Source organism: Passer montanus, unplaced genomic scaffold, assembly GCF_014805655.1.
Source record: "Passer montanus isolate IOZ18808 unplaced genomic scaffold, ASM1480565v1 scaffold44, whole genome shotgun sequence".
NCBI lineage: Eukaryota > Metazoa > Chordata > Aves > Passeriformes > Passeridae > Passer > Passer montanus.
Window position 1 is genome coordinate 5,862,371 of NW_024369262.1, and position 21,914 is coordinate 5,884,284.

Sequence of the window (21,914 nt, forward strand, 5' to 3'; positions counted from 1 at the left end):
ATAATAAAATGTAACTGCAGCAATAGCCAGGATTTATCAGTCATTTGCAGAACACTTTTCCTCCTGAAGGATCCCAAAAGGCTTTATAAATTCAAGCCATACCCACATGGCACGCTTCTCCCTCCACTGAAATGTAGTCAATTTTGGAGGTAAAAGGAGGCTCTGTAAGATTATACTCTTATAGTAAGAGCCAGTAAAGGACTATTTAAAAAGCCTATTCCCCTGAGAGAGAACATATCTGATATTAAGTGCATTCTGCTGAACACTCTGTATTTTGGGATGTTGAGTGTACGGCAGGCGCTGGGATCACTCGGAGCGGTAATAACACAACCCTGGCTGAGCTCTGCACAGCCCCCTGTTCACAGAGACATGGACAACATTCCTCATTCCCTTGGAACTGAAGAGCACACAGATATCATTACTGCAAACTACCCCAGACACTCAGAGCCAGTCCAGCAGCCCAAAATGTCTTTGATCAAACCCTTTGTTACGTGACACGACGCCTGCTGAAGGCTTGGCCCACAAACCTTTAGTGAGCTGAGCAATTGCTGAGCTGGAAATTAACCCAGGCATCTGCAGTGAGAGTCTGCTATCAGATCCAGTCAATAAAATATAATAAAATAGAGAAATCAGCTCAAAAACCCACAATATTCCACAGCTTGGGTACACTGAGCATGCACGAGTGTCACCTCACACATGCCGCGGTCTCATCTGCCTTTCTTCCCAAGTCAGACAGCAGTAAATAAAACTGGAAGAGGCTGCTGCCATGCCCCCCGGGGTGCCCAGCGGGCTGTGGCACGTACCCAGGCGCTCGGCCAGGCGGATGTACACCGGGTCCACCCTGCGCATCGTCTTCACCAGGTCCTTCCTGCGGAAGCGGATCTCCACCGTGCCCTCGGGCTCCAGGATCCCTCCTCTGCAACGGGAAAAGGAGAGGCACCTCTGCACCTGACTCTGTGCCGTCAGGCACAGGAATGAATGGTTCAGCGTCTGCTGGGAAGCATGTGAAAAGAGAATGGGAGGGGGTAGGAGTGTAGGAGAATGCCCCTAATGACAGAGTGGCAAAGCCAGCCTTTGTCCCCCAAAAAAAGGAAAGAAGCCCAGAAGTTTCTCCCAACGATCAGGTGAAAAGCCACCTTATAGGATCCCAGAGACTTCACTAAAACCTTGGGGTCACTTAATTAGACAGAAGCCAAAAAGTCCCGCTTGAGCCATAAGGTAGAAAAGAAGAGAACAAAAGGACCACGGGGCTTTTGGGAACGTGTTGCTAGCAAGAGCAGACCTCTGTACCTGGCTCGGATGTTGTTTATTATTTTGCCTTTTATTAAACCTTTTTGTTTCAAACACTGCAGCAGAAGCCATCCTGCTCATTCTTCGCCTCCAAAGGTAATAGCTAAGCTATCCTTAGGTGTATTAGGTTCCCTTTTGAAGGCTCATAAAACCCTGACCTGACAAAACAGAACCTAACAGGAGGGAGACAGAGCAAAGGGAGGATTTTTAATTCCGCTTTCTCCAGGCCGAACGCACAGACGAGGCCCCACATGTCCAGCCCAGGGGGTCTGTACCTGCTGTCCCTGTCAGCGTACATCTCCATGTGCCGGGGGTTGATGGTGGGGTCGATGACCACCCAGGAGCCGCCGCGCAGCTCGCCCTGCGGCGGGATGTAGATGAGCACGGGCTGCCGGTACTCGCGCAGGCCGTCCACGATGTAGGCCCCGAACTTCAGCACCTGGTCATACATGTCTGGGCAGGACACAGAGATGGTCAGCGTGGGTGGGGGGGCCACAGGGATGGTCAGGGTGGCTGGGAATGGACACAGGGATGGTCAGGGTGGCTGGGGATGGACACAGGGATGGTCAGGAATGACTGGGATGGACACAGAGATGGTCAGCACAGGTGGGGATGGACACAGGGATGGTCAACATGGCTGGACAGGACACAGGGATGGTCAGCGTGGGTGGGGATGGACACAGAGATGGTCAGGAATGGCTGGGGATGGACAGAGATGGTCAGGGTGGCTGGGATGGACACAGGGATGGTCAGGAATGGCTGAGGTGGACACAGGGATGGTCAGGCACAGCTGGGACAGGGACACACAGCCTGGAGCCACTGCTCATCACTGCTCACAGCAGGTGCCCTGGGGATGGTCCATCCCCCATTCCCAGCCCACAAACATTCCCAGTCTGGGAAATCAGCCTGGCTGTGTCTGCACTGCCCAATTTCAGACTCATCACCCCAGACCTCTCCCACAACTCGTGTAATGTGAATAAAATGCACCTAAGGGCAGCAGAGCTTTTCCAGATCTTCATAAAAATGTGTGTGGAGAGGGATGGGGAACAGCACTCTGCTCTTCCTCCATTAAAATTTGTTTAAGGCACTTTGCTCAAAATTAATAAGAACAACTCCACTGTGTAAAGACAGTACATTGAAAATATCAGCCCCAAAGGTGATTTAAATAAAAGAGAAAAAGGGAAGGCAGAAGAATTTCTATGAGATGATATAGTTTCTAATGGATGCAGTTTGTAATGGAAAGGGGCACTCTTGAATATATATATTTTGTTACATATAATTATATCTACAAGTATTAAATCAAAACACAAGAAATGAAAAATAGTTATTAGGCTCATCTAGCCCACCTCTTTGTTCACACAGGACCATTTCTTCCACAGTGCTTTTGAAAGCTCCCACTTAGAAACCCCAAACAATCAATCTGCTTCTTTAGGGCCATTTCCACAGGATGAGATTTCCCTCAGAACTCAGCCAAACCTCCCCTCCCTCCCATTAATTCCATGTCAGCACCCCCTGTACCACCCTACACAACGTCTGCTCTCCTTCAGCTGCCACAAAGAGCAGCAGCATTTCCAGTGGGGTTTGTCCTCAGGCACTGCAGGTATCCATCCCTCACCTTTCCAACCCCTCCATCCCTTGGGGTTTTTGCTTGGACCCTCCCAGTTTGCCTCATTTCTTTGGGCCATTAAAACACCAGTGCAGAGAAAAGGAAAGATCTGCATTTATGTTCCTCACACCTGCTGCAACAGGAACAGCCTGGGAACACTGAGACACTTTTATTCATCTAAAATCCTTCTGTCCCTCAAGAAAAGCCTCATTTCTGGGGAAGAGAGAGACCCCAGCCAAGGCTCCTTTGTCATTAACCCTCATTTTAGTGTTAAACATTAACATGAACATAATTAAGCAATTAACTCTTTGGGAAACACTCTTTGCATATATATACACACAAAGAAATATAAACTAATATATATTAGCATATTTATATATACTAATATATATAAATATATATATATATTAGTACCACAGGCACTGATAATACCCCTCCATTTCATTTCCAAGGTCATTGCCCAAACACCCAGAAAAAGGAATTTCATGTTATTTAATAGGTATCAAATGCTGACAAAAGGAAGAACAATTTATTCCCTGTAATTGGGAATAAACATAAATCCCAGCAGCGACAGTGAGGAGTGAGAACCAAACAAAACTCCAACCTTTCCCTTTGTCCTGAGCAAAGAAAAAGACTCAAAAGGGGTGACAAATTTATTACTAATTATACAATTATTTTATTATGTAGTGCTAGTAATAAACCACTTGAAGTACTTTCAGCTAATTCTAGTGTTAAGAAAATAATTGCTTGATTCAAATTATTTTAACTGAATTAATTCTTTACTAGACATTTTTTACTAGTGCTACATAATAAAATAATTGTGTAATTAGCAATACATTTTTCACTCCTGCCACGGGTGTGTATTTTACTCAGGTGAAGTGCAGAGAAGAGCAGCACTAATTGTTTGAACAGGGCAGAGGGAGGAGAGGCAGAGAAATTGGGGGAACTTGATGCTTTTCTCAGAGCTCCAGGTTTCCCAGGTGGGAAAAGAAAGGAATTTATTTCCTTGCAGGAAATAAAGGAAAGGATTTTATTTCCCAGGTGGTCAGGGAGTGTTTCTGTGCCTGAGGATCCTTTGGGATCAGCCTTGCAGGAGTGAGAACCTCCCCTGCACAGCTCTGCTCCCTCTGGGAATGTCCCAGCAGCCTTGGCACCCTGAGCAAGAACTGACTGAACCCCAATATTTGTCATTAATAGAGCCCAGGCTGGCTGCCTTTGCACACCCAGCTCTCCACCAAGGCTGGTGCTCTTCTCCTGGGGCTGGAGACCCCCGTGGTGCCCCCAGATGTGGCTGTAAGCTCTGCAGAGGAGCATCCTGCTCCCTGACTGCCACTGCCAAGGGTGCCCACGGTGCTCCAGGACAAAATCCCTGTATTCATCTCAACCTCAGCCTGGCCTAGTGAGAGGTGTCCCTGTCCCTGGCAGGGGGCTGGAATGAGGTGACCTTCAGGTCCCTCCCACCCCAAACCAGCCTGGGGCTCCACGAGCAGGGCGGGGATGCTGCAGGATGTCCCAGGAGAGCAGAGCTGGGTCTGCACGAGGGTGGGCAGTGCCCACAGAGCTCTGTCCCCTTCTCTGCTGCCCTGAGCCCACCCCACAGGGACACACAGCTGTGCCCACTCCCTGTGGGGGTAAATCCTGGCACTCAGAGCCCTCCCTGCCCCTCTGGAGCTGGAGCAGATCCCACCAGCCAGCCTGGAACAGCAGAGGGGACCTGAAGACAGCACAGGCCAAGCCATCCCATCAAACCACCCTATAACCCAGCACCAAATCACCCAGCCCAGCACCAAATCACCCAGCCCAGCACCAAATCACCCAGCCCAGCACCAAATCACCCAGCCCAGCACCAAATCACCCAGCCCAGCACCAAATCACCCAGCCCAGCACCAAATCACCCAGCCCAGCATCAAGTCACTCAATCCAACCACTGAAACCACCCCAGCTCCAGCCCGGCCTCTTCACTCACTGGATCATTTTATATTTATGGGATTGCTCTTTGTGATCTGTCCCGGGCAGAACTGAGCAGTAAAACCCGAGCCCCCACGGGCGAGCAGGGCTCCATGTGGGGGGATTTGCATGTGATCAACCCCCCCTTGCTGAGCCCAGGACCCCGGTGCTAATTTCCAGGGAATTTCACGCCTGGCGTCTCCCCGCCGTGGGTCACCCAACTCCAGCCCTGCCAAATGGCTCCTCCATCGCAATATTCCAGCCAGGTTTTCATCATTTAATTCTGCATTATGCTCAGGAGCCTTCTGGCCACGGAGGGAGCTCGTTGGGGAAGGCACCACCACCACGAGCTGCCTTTATTTAGGGCGTTATTTATTTATTTTGCAGCAGGAATTAGACCTCCCAGGCTGACTAGGAAAGAGGGGGTTTAATTTTTTCCCTATTTTTTTTCCCTCTTCCTCCCCCTTCACTAATGTCAATTTTCAGCATAGCAAGAGCTGTCTCTAATCTTTTCCTACTCATTACACACAATTTTGGAGTCATTTTACCCACAGTGCAGTCGGCTCCTGGCAGTGTGTTTGTGTGCACTGAGGGGTGGCATAATTGTTTATTTTCCCTCCCTGCATAATCCCCAGCCAGCACTGAAACCAAAACTGCAAACAACTCCCCAAGGGACCCCGAGAGTGTCAGGAGACACCAGCAGCAGGCAGGAGGCTGGAAAATGCAAGGAGCAAACTGCAATGGCTCTGTCCTTCCCTCCTCCTGCTGCCAGCTGCCTGGAATAACTTGGGATATGCAATATAAATATTAACATCCTCGTGCTGCCTGTTCCACCCAACTCCAAAGCTCAAACTCAGTTTCTGAGGAACCCAGCAAGGCCAGACCTGACATTTTAAGGTAAAACAGTATTTAAGGACTGAACAAAGGTAAATAAATAAGGGAAAATTACATCAACAACTTCCCAGTGCGTTGTGGGGCTGGGAAAGCAACTCATGTAGGGGGTGCAGTAGCAGCACACAGAATCCACCCTCAAAGGCAATGGAGGGAAGAATTTTGCCCTCTTTTGCCACGTCTCACCTTTGCATCTGCAAACTCAAAGGCTCTGCCTTGTGCCCAGCTGAGGAGCCAGCAGAGCCCAGCAGCCTGTGCCACCCTGAGACCTCCAGTGCTCCTGCAGCCTCCCTCACACAGGTGAGAGGCCCTGATCTAATCTTTCACTTCAAATTTTACAGTCTCCATCTCACATCCCTGGCACTTCACAACATTTCAAGCAGCACTCTGTGGTGCCCTGAGCAGCCAAGACAGAGCCAAAACCACCCCCAGGACAGCTCCAAAGTGCTGCTTACCTTTCATTCCCCCAGAGAAGCCTCTCCAGTTGGCAAAGACCATCAGGGGCAGCCCTTCCCTGTTGAAGTCCTTGATTGCCTCGGCTGTTTTGAAGGCAGAGTCAGGGAACCACACCTGCCCAGCCTGCTGGATTATCTGGTGGGAAGAAAAATCCACTGTCAGTCCTTGAAGCATGTTATTGTAAGAGTTAAAACACAGAAAAACCATCAGGAGCTGTATGTGGGATAAACAATGAGGAACATGGCAGGTGAAATGTGTGGCATCTGCTTGGCCATGGGAAAATTGGGACAATCCTTTTGCCACCAATTTCAACAGCAGCATTCCCATTAATTCAGCTAAGGAAAGAGAGTATGGACAGCCTGGCACTGCTGTAAGGAGGGGAAGGAGAAGAGAAAGAAAAGGACATGGAAAGCCCTGGGGAGATGAAGCAGGGCCAGGGCTGTGAAATCAGGCAGGGGAACAGCAAAATGTCAGAGCAGGGAGGTCATGGAGCACCCCAGTCACAGCAAGAGAGCAGGAAAGGGATTTTTGCTTGTCCCATCTCCTGGGCCCTGATCCCTGCCCCTCCCCTGACTCCTGAGGGAAGCAGGACTGCAGGGAGTCTGGGAATTCCCAGAGGTTTCCTGGAGGAATGGTCACCCAGCAGTGCCAGCTCTCCAGGAACAGCTGCACAGGGTACCACACGTGGGGAAAGGAGGGAACCCCTCCTGGACAGGGCTCTGGCAGGGGGCAGAAGGGACAGACAGGAGCACACAGCCCACCCACCTTGGCCTCCGAGTCCAGGTTTGCAGGATCAGCAGGAATGCTGAGCTCCACCGTCCTCGTTTCCACGGCAACCACTCCTACAGGTATTCCTCCCAGCCTGCAAACAGGTGAGACAGTGAAATTCCTGCTCCTGCTGTACACATCCAAACAGCCAGCATGGACAAAGAACAGGAGCAGCCTTGGGGCCTCTTGCAGAGTTGAGGCTGGAGAGTGCCACAGAGGTCACAGCTCTCAAAGCAAAATCTATTCCAAAAATGAGCACATTCCTCTCTAGAAATCAAAGAGAATAAACCAAACCCAGATTTTGAATGGTAGATCTGTGCATCCACCACCCTTCACCTGCCATCACCCAGATTTTGGTACTGGTGGTCTCGACCATGAAAAATCAGAGAATCCCAGAAGGGGTTGGGAAGGACTTTAAACATTTCCTGTGCCTTCTCCAGATGTGCTGCTGCAGGGTGACAGCCAGGGGGGCAGGGACAGAGGGATGGGCAGCAGGGCAGGCACCAGGGGGGATGCCCAGCTCTGCCCCCAGGGCACGCAGGCCCTGCTGCACACAAAAGCCATGGAAGCCACGCTGCCAGGACAGTCCCAGCAGAGCCCCTGTCCCTCCCCAGGCAGCCCAAGCTGATGACACACGAACAGGGCCCATGTGCACTGAGGGGCTGAAATATTCCCAGTGCCTGTGATGGAGAGTCTGCTGGAACCCCATAATTGCAGAAGCCGTCTTAAATCGGTAACTTATAACTTCTGTATTAGGGCCCATGTGACCTAATAAAGAACATCTTTATCCAAGTATTACAGTTATTTATTGAACTTGAAAACAGCTCAAAACAACTTCTGTTTTCCATAATACTTCATATAAATTTTATCAGCCTAGCACATGAAGATGCTACATCTTGTTTTATAGTGTGTCCCTGGACAAGTTGCCATAGAATAATAAAAGACAATTTACAGCCAACAGCACACATATTCCAAACATACATACAAGAGATGAGTTTTGGCAGCACTTACAGTAACAATCCCAGAAGAATACATTCATATTTGTTTTTTTCAAAGTGCCACTGCTTTTGAAAGGAGTCTGTTTCATTTGTGTTATATATCCCTGCTGTGTGAGAGTCCAAAGCCACTCAGAATTTGTCAGAAGAAAGGAGCTGCAAGTGAAGCTGAGCATGGACAGAGAGCTTCTGGCTTTGCCAAATCATTGATTTCCACCCCTGGCACAGTGCTTAGCCTGGAAGCCTTTAAATTATAGAATTATAGAGCCATGGAATGGGTTGGAAGGGACCTTAAAGGTCATCTCATCCTTTTCTTTTCAACTCCTTCTATTAAATAGATATATGTATATATATAGACACATAGGGAGAGAAAGAAACAATCACAGGAATGTTGTGTTCTAGAGAAATGCAAAGCATAACCCAAACTTGATTTCTACAGTTATCTAAAACACACCTCAGAACTTACCTTGCTCTCCCCACCACCACTGTCTGTGCCCAGGGCTGCATGATCTCCATGAACGAGCCATGGTCGAAGAAGCCACTCAGCCACTGCCCTTTCTGATCTAAAGGGAAGGGAAAAAGGGGAAAAATCAAAGGAGGAAGGAGAGAGGGAAGAAAGAAAACAGAATATCAAAGCAACAAATCAAAGTTGCTTTAAAATGCCAGCTGGAGAACATGGCACTGTCTTTTTATTTATTTAATTTTAAATAGATGACAATACAAGGGAACATTAGACAGCTGAGCATTTGTCTGCCTTCAGCCATCATGTCTTATTTCATTTCCTAGTCTGCATAAAGACAGCAATTTATCAGCAAAAGCATCATTTATTGTTAAACGATGGGGTTCGGAGAGCAGAGGGACTTCCCATGCTTTTAAATAAATAACTCTGCTTTTTTCAAGACTACAAACATTTGTCAAAAGGCAGTAAAGTCATTAAAGATGGTTTTCTACACATCTATTTCTATTTTAAAACTTATCTCATATTCTTCTCTTGATTCTGCCTAATCTTTCTTTGAAAGAAGGAATGCTGCAGAAACCCAGGAACTAAATATGAAAATTTCAATGGTATTTCAGAGTCACTTACAGAAATCACAATTCTGTGGGGCAGCTGCTGTGCACTGGAGTTTTGGGAAGCTCTGCATAAAAATAACCCACAAAAATCCCCCCAAAACCCCAAATCCTTCCCAGCTTCACCCCTGGCACAGAGCTCCCGAGGAACTCTTCCCTCTGAACAAGCACCTCTGCTTCTGCAAACCCAAGCCCAAAACCAATTAAAAAGTGGAGATCCAAGCACGCTAACCTCTGCTGACTTAAACAGGATGGAGAGTGTTTTATCAAGCCCAAACTTGTAATTACTGTGTTCTACATTCCTTGCCTCTGTGGCCCCACTGTAAAATGTGACCATCCATTTCAGAATTATCTCTTTATCGCGAGCCCGAAGCTGATCGTTTAGATTCTGGCCTCGTGTCGGGCGTCAGTTTGAAGAATATCACAGCAATATCTCCTCTAATAAATGGCTTTAACTTTTCACCTAGGAGATATCTGCTTTAACTTATCACAGGGAATCATCTGCTTTCCTTAACGCTTCCACTAAATTAAAATCTGAAGTCACTCGATTTGGAAGCCGGCGTTTGCGGCGCCCGGACAGCTGGATGAATTGCTTGAGAGATGATGAAAAAATATTATCCAAAACCAGAAAACTTAGTTTATCACAAATCTCATTTTAGCCCCCCAGACTCATTAATAACAGCAGGAGTAATGGTCACCCAGTTTGCAGCTTGTACCTACACAAGGCTGCACAACCCCAGTGGTGCCAACACAACTCCCCAAGATCCACAGGAATACTGTGATTCCTTTAACATAGACCCTCTGTGGATGGACTTTCCCCTAAATCATAAAAAAAATCCATAAAAGTAACTATTCATAGATCATCTATAAAAGTATGGCGTCCTTGAGCACTCGGGATTTACATGCTACTTTTAGATATTGTTTATAAATAATATCATTGATTAATAGTATTATATGTAAATATTTATATATTCCAGCCATATTGCTCAGAACTATTTTACAGAGTCTGAAATATATTTGGGTGGCAGGCATCTGGCAAACAGCCTTGAAACAAGAAGAGTTGCTGCATGTCCTGGCCATACTTGGGTTGGGGCGTCCAGCCAGCATCCAGCGAGGGTCGTAGGGGGTCTTGGTGGGAACAAAGTCAATGGTTCTGTCTATGGGATCCTTGGCTTTCAGGATGGGCACAGGGCTGTGGATGTTCTAAGGGAAAAAGGAGAACACAGAAGGAAGTGAGAGCCCCATTCCCACAACCCTGCACACACAGCAAACAGTGGCCCCTCGGACCTGGCAGGCCCAGGAATCACCTTTGGCATGTAGGAAAGCCACTGCAGAATGGTGTAGACTCCTTCAAAGTCATCACACACAGTGTCATGTGTCACCCCGTTGTTGTGCATGATCTGGATCCCTCCCAGCTGGTTGTTGGAGGTGTAAACTTCCCGTCCAAGCACCTGGGGGAAGAAAAACAGGAGAGCCATCAGTGCTGGGATGTGAGCAGGAGGTGCTGGCCAAGGAGGAACACACAAACCCACCCCTGCAGCACCTCAGATCACCTGGAAATGGAAAGGGTGGAGCAAACCTCTCCCAGCAGAGCCTCCCAAGGCCTGTGTGCAGGTAAGAGCTGCTGAACAGTGATCCCTAGTGAACAGAGGGCAGGGGTGGGTGGGACATTGGGAAGGAATTGTTTCCTGGGAGGGTGGGGAGGCCCTGGCACAGGGTGCCCAGAGCAGCTGTGGATCCCTGGCAGTGTCCAAAGGCCAGGTTGGACTGGGCTTGGAGCAATCTGGGATAACAGAAGTGTCCCTGCCCATGGCAGGGGGTGGAATTGGATCTTTGAGGTTCCTCCCAGCCCAAACCATTCTGGACTCTATGATCCCCAAGGGGAATGATACCAGTGGGGAAACTGAGGCAGTTTTCCCATTCACCCTCCCCAAGCAGCAGTAAACCCAAACTCTCAAGTGCCGAGCCCAGCTCTGCTCACTAATCCCAAACATCTCTGAGAAAACTGTGAGTGGATGTATTTAAATGTATAACTGAGAGGAAAAAAAACAGACAAAGGGCCAGCATCTCCTTGGAGAGGCTGGCCAGAAGCAGGCTGGGGCTCCTCATTCTCTTGCACAGCTCCATCTCCAATCTGAGCCTGGGCAGCACAGCTCTTTTCTCATTCTCCTGCTGTCTCTTCCCATTTGCCCTCTCCCTGACTGATACACTGATCTCTCGGTCACTTGGCTTTCTGCTCCACTGACTCCATATTACTAATAACACCTCTGCCACGGCCAGTTTACCTCATGAAGGCAGGAGCACATCATTACAAAATAAACTCATAACTTTGACATTCCAGCAAATACACGCCGTTTGTTATTTTTATGGGTTGAGTCTTTCTAACAGACAGAGGACATTACACACCTGCTTCATTTGGATCTTAAAAACCCCCTCAAACACACACCACCAGCCTGGCCTCCCCCAAACACCCAGCACAGCTCGTTCTGGGGACAGAGGAGCTGGCAGATGCCAGTCAAGGTTTATATACAGAGGCACAGATGTTACAAACCTAACCCCAAATACAGAATTCAGTGTTTTAGCACAGCGGTGTCCCTGGGTCTCCCTTCTGAGCTCAATCACCTTCCTCCTCCTCCTCTAACAAGCAAAGCCATGGTAGAGAAGACAGCAGCACAGATTTAGGTTCAAGGATAAGAGAAGCCCAGGCCTCCAGATGCCAGGCACAAGCCTAGCTAAACGCTTCCCAGAGAGGAAAATAAAAATAAAGAGGATTTGAACTCCCCCTCTCTGAACGAATGCAAACGCGTGTACATGCAAAATGGGCCTCTGCTCCTGCTTATCTGGAGACACTGCAGACAGCTCAGGTTTAGCACTGCTGACAGGCAATGAAACAGCCTAATATACCACTGCTCTCGCCCTTAAATCCCTTTTTGGAGATGGAGATAAACACACAGCTCCTTCTGCCGAGTGCTGCAGCCCTTCCAGCAGAGCCTGGGGGATCCCAGGGCAGGAGGGACAGGGCACAGGGTGCCCAGCTGCAGAAAAAAGCTGCTCTGAGGAGAGTTTGAGCTGGGATTTGGATGGGCTGGATGTGCACAGGTGAGGAGAGGCAGCAGGTGAGAGGGAACACTGCTCTGAACCACAGAGCCCTCACACAGCCCGAGCTGCTCCATGCCCAGACTGGCACTGGGCACTCAGGGGGTTCAGGAGGGTCATGGAACCTAAGAATGGTCTGGCTGGGAGGGACCTTAAACTCTTCCCATGAAGGAATCCTTCCTCGTGTCCAACCTGAACCTCCCCTGGCAGAGCTTGAGGCCATTTCCTCTTGTGCTGCCATGTGTAACCTTGGAGAAGGCTTCCAAAACATTCCAAAATACTGGGCAGTGTTGCCAACACCGAGTTCATCCCATCTTCAAAAAACCCATTAGGAAAGCACATTTCTTGTTATTTCAGAGGATCTTTTGGCAAACACAAGCAGAGCCAGGATTCTAACAGCTTCTAAAGGATGTTTCTCAACAGGTTCATAGGCCCATCATGTGCATATTATTAATTTTCCAGCACTCCAGCCCATGCTGAGCAGCTGCTTTCTCCTCTCAGAACCTGAGCTGCTGGAGAGTTGGGACTTTCCCTGCAAAGCTGGGCTGGCTGAGGGCTGGGTTGGCTCATCTGTTTCACCCAGGATGAAAGAGCTGAAAACATGACAGCTTGGAGGGCTTGAATGGGAATCATTATGTAACATAAGTGCTGTTATTATTCCAAGCATATCATGTGTTCATATCAAATATAAGTGCCAGATTTTTATCCAAATAATTTCAATAATTGCAATTCCCATCCCACAATTTATATTGTCTGCCAGAAACACGAAGCAGAAGAGGCATATGCACGTCCTATAAATAGCCTATTTTTCATAAACAGGCAGAAATGATGGGAATGAATGTCTCATCAGAAAAAATGTAGGAACACAATGCAGGAACTTCAAACCTGACTGCTATTATGTGCAGTCAAGCCTCGACAGAGCTCAGTGCTCATTTCCAGCTCTTCCCCCACACGGATCATGCATTAGAGGGGGAAAAGCAGCACGAGGGAAGAGAGCCCTGGCCGGATGCACAGCCCTGTGCCTGGCAGTGGGAGCACAGACAGCTCCTCTCTGCCCTTCCTGCATTGCTAATCCCTGGCTCCGTGCAGTTCCTGCACTTGTAATTTACGAGCGTGCGGTGGGGGACCCTTCTGACTTGGGAACAGATTGGCTCGGTCTAATGCTTGGAGATTATTAAAGGCAGAGCTATACTCCACTATCAAGTCTACAGATCTTTTATTTAGAAGATATGGTGCTCTAAATGCACAAAGAGCTCCCTGTCACCTTCACATTAAAGCCCCTAGTGCCTGGTAAATGGAATTATATAGCTGTCATCTCCTTTCCCCAAAGTTTTAAGAGTACAATGGGCTCATTTTTTCCCACTCCATCCCAGCTTCAGAACTAAGAGACCTACTTTGTATTGATTTAGAGTCTCGGAAATAAATAAACCTGCTTCTCCAATGTGATTCACAAGAAATTCATGATACACTATTGCATGATATATTTCAAGCTGCAGCTCCGGCTCTTTTTTCCCTTTGGTGAGTGATGGGGGAGGTGGGAGCTGGGGGAGGTAGGGAGCTGACAGCCTGATGGTTATTGGGGATGGCTCCTGACTGCAAATCCACAGGCAGGTCCTGCTGGTGGAGCCTTTCCCTGCTTCCATTTGGTGAGAGCAGAGGGGGAAGGGGCAAAAAAAGCAATTGCACTTCACCTGGCAGGGAGCAGGGCAAGGTGCACGTGGAACTGCAGCTCCTGCCCGAGAGCCCAGCCCTGCTCACAGACACACAGGGAGCAGGGCTCCACAGCTGCCACACACAACAGCTTCTGCCTGTCTGTCTGTCTGTCTGTCTGCAGCATCAAGCGATTTTGCTGGGAAGGTTTTCCCACCTTGCGATCACTGAGGAGGATTTGGGAAAATTTCTGGGTTGCAGCAGAAAAATCAAGTTTTGCCATCTTGAGAGCTGAAGTACAAAACTTGAGATCAGACAGGCTCCAAGTGACCTCTAAAATATTTGCTGCACATATTAAAAATAAAAATTAATTTGGGAAGAAAAGTCAGCTGGGAAATAAAAACTGAGCAACTTTTCATTCGACCCAAAAAATTCCAAAGGAGAAGCTCATCCAAACTGATACTTTTTCCTGAAGAGCTCCAGTTTCAGTGAAGTGGCATTTCCAAATGAAAAATGTCTTGTCAAAACCCTCGTGCCCCTCTCTCCTCTCCCTGCGTGTGTTTTGCTCAAGGTCACTCCCTCAGCCAGTGGTAAATCAAAAGGACTCAATACACTTTGCAAACTAAAATTACAGCCCCTATTCTACATGGTGCCAACACCCATAAATCCCACCTGTCTCAGCCAGGGGTTCCCTCATCTAGGCATGAACCCCATAAACAATATTAATGGTTGTCTCCAACATAAAGATCTTGGTCATTTCCTCTGTCACCTCCTGGACCCCAGAGACCCCCAGGGCACAGGCTGCAGTGCAGGGACCTCTTCCCCAGGACACTGAAACTCTGCTCACTCTGCAGTGTGGGCTTAGGTTTAGTCATGAGAAATGCTGCAGTTCTCCAGTGCTGTTCCTGTAGTTCCCATCACACGTCCACAATCACAGGGAATTTCTGTGGAAAACACCCCAGGCTGGTCACCCCAAGGTCCCCCTGAGGACATCCCAGGAGGGATGGTCAGGACCAGTAATTCTGGGTTATGTTTGAGAAGTTCAGCTCCTGTGGAACATTAGGGAGCTGAGTTAATGCTCCAGTGAGAACATACCCTGCAGGATCCCCAGGAGCTGGGACACAGCCCTGGGGAAGAGATTTGGACAGGCAGAATATGGTAAACTCCTGTTTAGCAGAATTAAACACACACAGAGCCCCCACCCACACAGATAAACTGAGCAAGATCTGTATTAAAAATGATAGAAGAAGGGAGAATAAAAAAAGTCAACAGAAATCTATTAGACTTTCTTCCCTAAGCAAACACCAAGGGACTGATAATGGCATGCCTGGAACGTAAATTGTCTCTAATGGGAACAATACACAAATATCACCACTTAAAGAAAGGCAATTAAAACAAAAATGCAGCCATGGAGGGTGGTGGTTGTTTATCTGCACTGAGGCCAGGCATCCATCCTGCTTGCAGGGACTGTGTGTCACCAGCAGTGCCACCAGGCACAGCCCTGCAGCACCTCGAGCCTCCCACTGGCAGGGAAAGCAAGGAATGAGCCTGGCTTTGCTGGGTCTGGGCCATGTGAGCCACAGCAGGGACACCTCCAACAGCACCACGGCCCTGGCAGCTCTGGGAGCTGGGGAACACAACCTCCACCCCGAGCCCACCCTTGCTCTCTTAGGTTTAGTCATGAGAAATGCTGCAGTTCTCCAGTGCTGTTCCTGTAGTTCCCATCACACGTCCACAATCACAGGGAATTTCTGTGGAAAACACCCCAGGCTGGCCACCCCCATGTGCCCCTGGGGACACCCCAGGAGGGATGGTCAGGACCATGTTCTCAGCACCCAGGGCAGAGCAGAGCCTGTCCTGCTTCCAGGGCTGGGATAACCGTGGGCAGCTCCAGCCTCCACACAAGGAACCAACACTTGATGCTGGTGAGTGCTGATTTCTGGCTGACACTTCCCAGCCCTCCTTGCTTAGCATTCTCCAACACCCTGCACCCATACAGATCTTCCAACAGTCCTGCTGTGCCACTACAGAATGATTCATATCATGCATTAATAATTATAATGCTCCTTTGAATGACAGGGCTGGCACTTGCTGTTCTAACTCACATGATTGCTCTCACATGATTGCTTTGATCTAATCCCAGGACTGGAGTCATCTTGAGCAGATACTGAGCTACCCCTGCCCTGAATCTCAAAAAAAAAAAGCTTTCCACAGTACAAACCCCAAACAGCATCAGGCTCACAGGGCTTTTATTTATTTTTGCAGATTGTGAAATTGAAGGGTAAATATTACTGTTGGCAATCACTCCCCAGGTTGTGCGAGCCTCCTGTTCCTCCCTGAGCTCCTCCAGGGAGCCTGAGAGCTGCCCAGACCTCTCTCACATGGGCACAGCTCCCTGAGCAGCCCTGACCTATTGTCTCATCCTCTTTTGTGAATCCCAGAGCATCCAAAAAGTTCTGCAGCACAATTCAGGACTGAATCAAAACCACAAAGATATTCTCTTCTGGCCTCGTGCAAAGGAAGCCAACACAACCAAACAACACTTTTTTCTTTTTTTTTTTTTGACCCATTCTGGTCAAAAATGCCACCCCATGACCAGGCAGGGAAATGAAGCCCCAAGTGCTGAGCTATGCCCTGAATGTTTTATATTTTAGTTTCTGACCCCTCATCTTCCCTGCACACTCCTGGCAGGTGGGATCTGTCCAGCTCACCCTTGGTGCTCTGAGCAAACCATGGGGAGCACAGGGCCTGATGATTCAGCCAAGCCAAGACCAGAGAGTTTAGGGGAAAATAAAGCCAAAACAGGAGGGAAACAAAGCAGTGCTGGTCAGAATTCTGTCACCTCTGACAGCTTTGGGGCAGCACTTCATCACCATCACAAAATAAACTGAGAGCTTGGTTGAACATCTACATAACAAACTGATGGGAATCCTGCTTGGAGCAGTTCCTGAAAGTCTCAGCTGAAGCTGGCTTCCCCCAGGAAAAGCCTAGAACACCTATCTGCAGGGAAAATGTGACTGAAAGCCACTATTTGTTTCCATTAACACAACAGTCTCCAAGACAGGATTTCTCTTAAACACAAAAGACAAGGAGGAGCAAACTGATTAAAAATAGGTCAGCAGCAGACTCCGGAACATCCTTGGGAGGGCTGAAATGGAACACAGCCCTGGAAGCCTGAAGCACATAAGCAGTGCAGGAATTGGGAATGCCAGGCTCTTTGGTCTTACTTCCATCAAAAAGAAAACCCCTGGAAATGGAGGTGTTGGTGCAGGGCACAGCACATCTCATCTGAAATCACCCCGTGCTCAGGTTATGATGAGGGAAGGGAGGGAGGAAGAAGAGGAGGAAGGTTTGGGGGTAGAAAAAAGGGGAGGCAGGGGAAGTTTAAAAAAAAAAAATAAAAATCTCTGCCTCAGCAAAAGTTTTCATTAAAATTTTAGACAAATGATCTCTGTGTCCTTCTCCCATGCTGCCTGGGGCTCCATGCTATTTCTATGCAAATAACAACCTCGTGGTTTATATCTTATTATTTCCACCGGAGCTGCGGCGACATGACCCGAGACGTGTGTGAGGTAGAGACAGCGACAGAGAGAGAGGGAGAGAAAGAGAGGGAAGGGAGGGAGGGAGATGGAGTGGCTGCTCGCTGAAGTGTGAAAAAATATTGTCAGGAGTGAGCAGCAAGAACAAAAAAAAAAAGAGAGAGAAAAAAAAGAAAAAATTGCAGGGATAACGTGTTTATTTCAGCCCCTCTCCCCATGTGAACCAGCATCTTTTAAAATTCATTGGGCATCAGGCGATCATGCACAATCCATCTGCTTTCACTTTATCATTTGCATTTCATGCCTCCTGGCTTTTGATGTGCTGATACTTTGATGCAGTCAGGAGACGCGCATTATCATTATTTCAATTTGCAGGGGGGTCAGCGGGCTCGGCACAGGCGCGGCACACGCTCACCGAGAGGGAGCAGGGAAATGGCATTTCCACCTCTCCACCCCCTGCTGAAATGCACTGGGGAGACAAAAGGGGCCAGCTGAAACACTGCCCCTGTGCCCTGCGCTGCCACCTTCACCTGGGCATGGCAGGCCCCAGGACAAACAAAGACAGCTCCAGCAGGGAAACCCTGCACAGCCCTGGGGTGCTCCTGCCAGGGAACGGGCTGGAGGATGCTTGAACCCAGCTGTCTCCCCAGGATGGGCCCCTGTGCCCACCAGCAGCACGTGAGGAGCCAAGCCCAGAAGCCAGCAGGAGCTGCAGCTCCAAGTGACACTGACCTTGAGCTCATCATGTGAGTTAGAGGTCACTCCTGGCTTGGGCAGCTGGACCTTTCCCTCTACACCTAAACCCTCAGGCTGCTTTTACATAATGATAATGAACACGACCAGCAACAGCTCTGGCTGCACATAATGTTTGTCACCATTCCCCTCTGCTCCCTTTGTAAATTAGAAAGATTCCAGCGTTTCACGGGGAAAAAAATAAAATTAAACAACTTCCCAGAAAGCCCTGCCTGCTCTCTGAAAGCCCAATTGTCTCCACTGCTGCAGAAACAGTTTTGTGCTGCACGTTCTGCTGGCGGAGAGGAGACATTTTGAAGATGTGTTTGCAGACACAAGAAGTGTCAGCTTTGTCCTGCACCCTCTAGGAACACACACATGTAAAAGTCAGCAATGGAAAAATTGTCCCAGATCTCTGGCACCTTACCGGGAAAAGCTGAAGGTGGCAGTTTCCATGTATTTATCTTTGTTTCAGCCATCAGCCCCTGCCAGCCCTGACTGCCCACCTCCTCCAAGGGATGAGCAGCACCAAGACTGACTCACTCCTCACAGAACAGCCACAACAGGTTTCCCTTTCTGGAGTCCCAGTCCTGGGGATGAGCAGGAACACACCACATCCCACACCAACAGCCTCTGTGCTCCTGGGGACACTTGGCACAACTGGCCCCTGGCTGGCAATGACCTCCTTTCTGGCCCCAAAAAATTCCAAGTGGCCCTCTAAATCCCAGGGACAAGTGTTGGCTTCAGGGAGCACAGGGTGAGCCTGAAGGCACTACATGGCAGGAGGAAGCCAAAGGATCAGCACCCACTGCTGGTCTCAGATCCTCCAGAGGATCAGCCAGACTGAGCTGGGACATTCCAGGCCAGCCCTGGACACCAGCTCCCCACTTCAAACACACTCCTGGGACACAACTGCAGCTGGATCCCTCCAAGAAGCCCTGAGCAGAACTGCAGGCACTGGAAACTCAGGATCCTACGAAGCAGCAGATATCACACACAGCCAGGAGTGAGTGGGGACTCCCAGGCTCCCACTGTTCAAGGGCAGGTGAACACTGCTGGGTCTTGCTGGGAAAGCTGGAGGATGCAACAGGTTCCTCCTTCCCCTTTAGGCAGGCAGAGGTTCAGAGCTGACACAAGCATACAAACACCCCAACAGAGCAGGGAGGAGGGAAAGGGACACACAGGATTACTGAGCCCACTGAAATTCTCAGGATGGGATAAATCCCCCCCAGAAAGCAGCTCCTTCTGCCTGGGCCTGCTGGCAGATGTCAGGTGCTTAACTCAGTCCATACTCTTAATTTTTAAGTGCCTAAAATTTAGTGAGAATAATCCAGTCCTGTGCAAGCAGGCACTGCCTGCAGGGGCAGGGAGTGCAGTTAAACCTGGAAGAGGGGGAGAGCTGAACAGCCTGGCTCTGCCATCTGGGAAACTCTGCAGGGCCCCGAGCCCAGCAAGTGACAGCTGGAACCAGGCAACTCACTGCACTCCAGCAAGCACTAAACTGACTCAATTTCTTTTTAAAGGCTGGATCTTCAAATGCCTCTTTTCCTCCCATTGATGCAGGTGTGTGTGATGTGTGTAAGAGATCTAACTGAGGGTGCTGCAGCCTAGAGTTGATAGGATCAATGCTTCATTTTCTGCAGAGCCCCCTTTATTCAGGAGAATAATTCAACAAGAGCCTGTTTTCCTTTATCTCCCATTGTCAGGCAGGCACTCCTGGAAACACAGCTTGCCATGGAGCACAGGCACCCCAGGTGCTGAGAGTGCCTGAGAACAAAGCTGCTCGATGGGGAAGGGCACTCACAGCACACAGCCCCAACTGCAGGGAAACAAAGCCCTCAGGGACAGGCATGGCAGCAGGAGCCCTGGCTGCACCAGGCAAGGAGCTGCAGCCTGGGGGATTAATGGGCTGGGGGCAGCAAGGGAGAAAATCTCCCTCTGGAGTGGGGGGAAAAAAAGAGCCACTTCAGCGGTGAAGCTGCAAGTTTTCTTTGTAGCAGCCCCAGCTCTTCCTCCTGTCCCCACAGCTGAGATTTCCAGCAGGAAATCTTGATCTCAGCCTGGAAAATCAGCATCCAAGCTGCTCAGGTTCAGTGCTCCCCAGAATGCTGTGGCTGACTGGAAGTTCAGGTGATTTTGGGCCACGTATTTTGGAGCAGGAACTTGCAGACACCAGGACCAGCCCTGGTTCCCCTCACAGCCCCCAGAGGGTGGGAGGCACTGGGGTTCAATCCGTGCCCACAACCTCCGTGGAAAGCTGCTCCTCCTCCTTCAACCCACAGCATTCCAGGATTCCAGCTCCACCCTGAGGGCTCGGAGGGCTGACATGCAGGACTGACCTTGTTGAGGGCCCCACAGCCCGTGAGGATGATGTGGGAGTTCTCCACCTGGATGGTTCTCTGGCCCAGCCGGACGATGTAGGCCCCAATCCCAATTGCCCGACACGTGACCTGGGAAAAAAGGAAAAAATAAGGGAAAAAAAAAAAGCAACAGCATTGATTTCTGTCTCTCCACACAGCCCCAACCTATTGATTCAAACATTGAGATAGAACTAGGTGTGTTTGTAGTACAAGGCCACAAAATCTACTCTTGCTGGAAAATTCCAGAATCTGTTACTTTGTAAAACACAGGATCTGAACATAAATGCATTTTATTAAAAAAAAAAAAAAGAGAAGCAGCAATTTTCAGACTGAGCAAATACGAGGCCAAATGCCTGAAGTGTTTTAAATTGAGTGTGGAGGAGACCCAGCCCTGCACTGGTGCCAGGAGCATTGCTCAAAGCCTACAGGAGCCCATTTCCATCAGCCAGAAGGCTGATCCCAGATGGATGTTTGGGATATCATCACAGGATTTTTAGCTGAAACAGACAATACATTTGAAGAATAGAAAGCAGTGGGGGATTACCAAGCTGATGGTGATAACACTATCATAGGCTAAAGATGATTCTCCAGCAATCATGCCAGATGCTCTGAGGTTCTCCACTCCAAGCCCATCCTCCTTCCCGATAATATCCGTTATCTTGTACCTGAGGGAGACACAGACAGCCCCTGAGTCACAAGGTCCAGTGATTTGCTGAATCAGTTTGCTACAAAGAAAATGAAAAGTGACTAAATATCATTAAGGATCCAAGGAGAAATGTGCATTAAGCCTGGGCAGGGGCTGTGCAGGGCCCATCCTGCAGCACCATGGAGCCTTCCCACAGGAGCAGCACTGCAAGAGGAAGGAAGGCCTGGGAAAAGTGTCCTGTCATTCCCACAGGACCTGAGGAGCAGGCTGATTAATAGGGAAAAAGGACAAGAAAGGAAGGGAATGCAGACAAAGGGAAAGAGGGAAAGAACAAGGATTACAACGAGGCCCTCACCTTTTCTTCACTTCCTTCTTCCATGCCTCCATCCCCTGTCCCTGGGGAATGCCCAGCTGAGCACAAGGACGTGCCATGCATCCCCCAAGGGTGAACAGAAAGCTTTCCATTCCTACCTGGACTCTCCATTTTCCTCCACGTGTTCACAGTGAACAGAGTTCAGGGCACTGACTTTCTTATAGTCTTGAGGAGTCAGGTACAGGTATTTGTAGCCCTGCAGGGAAAAACAGTTCATTCATCCCAGTCCCACCTGTAGCCCCTTCCTCATCCCCTGTAGCCCCTTCCAGAAACAAACTTGCACAGGGGCAGAATTAAATTCCACAGAGTGATAAGAATAATAAGAATTTTCTCTCAACAGTGGAGATGCAGCTGAGGCCACTGAAAGCTGGGAATGGTGCAATATTTAGCACTAACACCTTCTAGATGCAAAACTGCTGCTTGGGAGATGGTAAAATCCTGTCATGGAATGGTTTGGGTTAGAAAGGACCAGGTTACTCCAAGTTCCATCCAGCTTT

At 49.0% G+C, this 21,914-nt stretch overlaps 1 protein-coding gene across 13 annotated transcripts in view; it reads right to left on the reverse strand.

The window, feature by feature from the left end:
* Window positions 1-21,914, reverse strand: part of ACACA (acetyl-CoA carboxylase alpha) — a 104,621-nt gene that overhangs the window by 11,446 nt on the left and 71,261 nt on the right. For all 13 annotated transcript variants that reach the window (XM_039720827.1, XM_039720828.1, XM_039720826.1 and 10 more), the window contains 10 exons: window positions 21,516-21,613; window positions 20,943-21,063; window positions 20,378-20,488; window positions 10,329-10,472; window positions 10,104-10,224; window positions 8,420-8,516; window positions 6,956-7,052; window positions 6,190-6,325; window positions 1,566-1,743; window positions 804-916 (listed from right to left, as the gene is read on the reverse strand). In XM_039720827.1, the coding sequence (XP_039576761.1) occupies window positions 804-916; window positions 1,566-1,743; window positions 6,190-6,325; window positions 6,956-7,052; window positions 8,420-8,516; window positions 10,104-10,224; window positions 10,329-10,472; window positions 20,378-20,488; window positions 20,943-21,063; window positions 21,516-21,613 (1,216 nt within the window). The remainder of the gene's footprint in view (window positions 1-803; window positions 917-1,565; window positions 1,744-6,189; window positions 6,326-6,955; window positions 7,053-8,419; window positions 8,517-10,103; window positions 10,225-10,328; window positions 10,473-20,377; window positions 20,489-20,942; window positions 21,064-21,515; window positions 21,614-21,914) is intronic.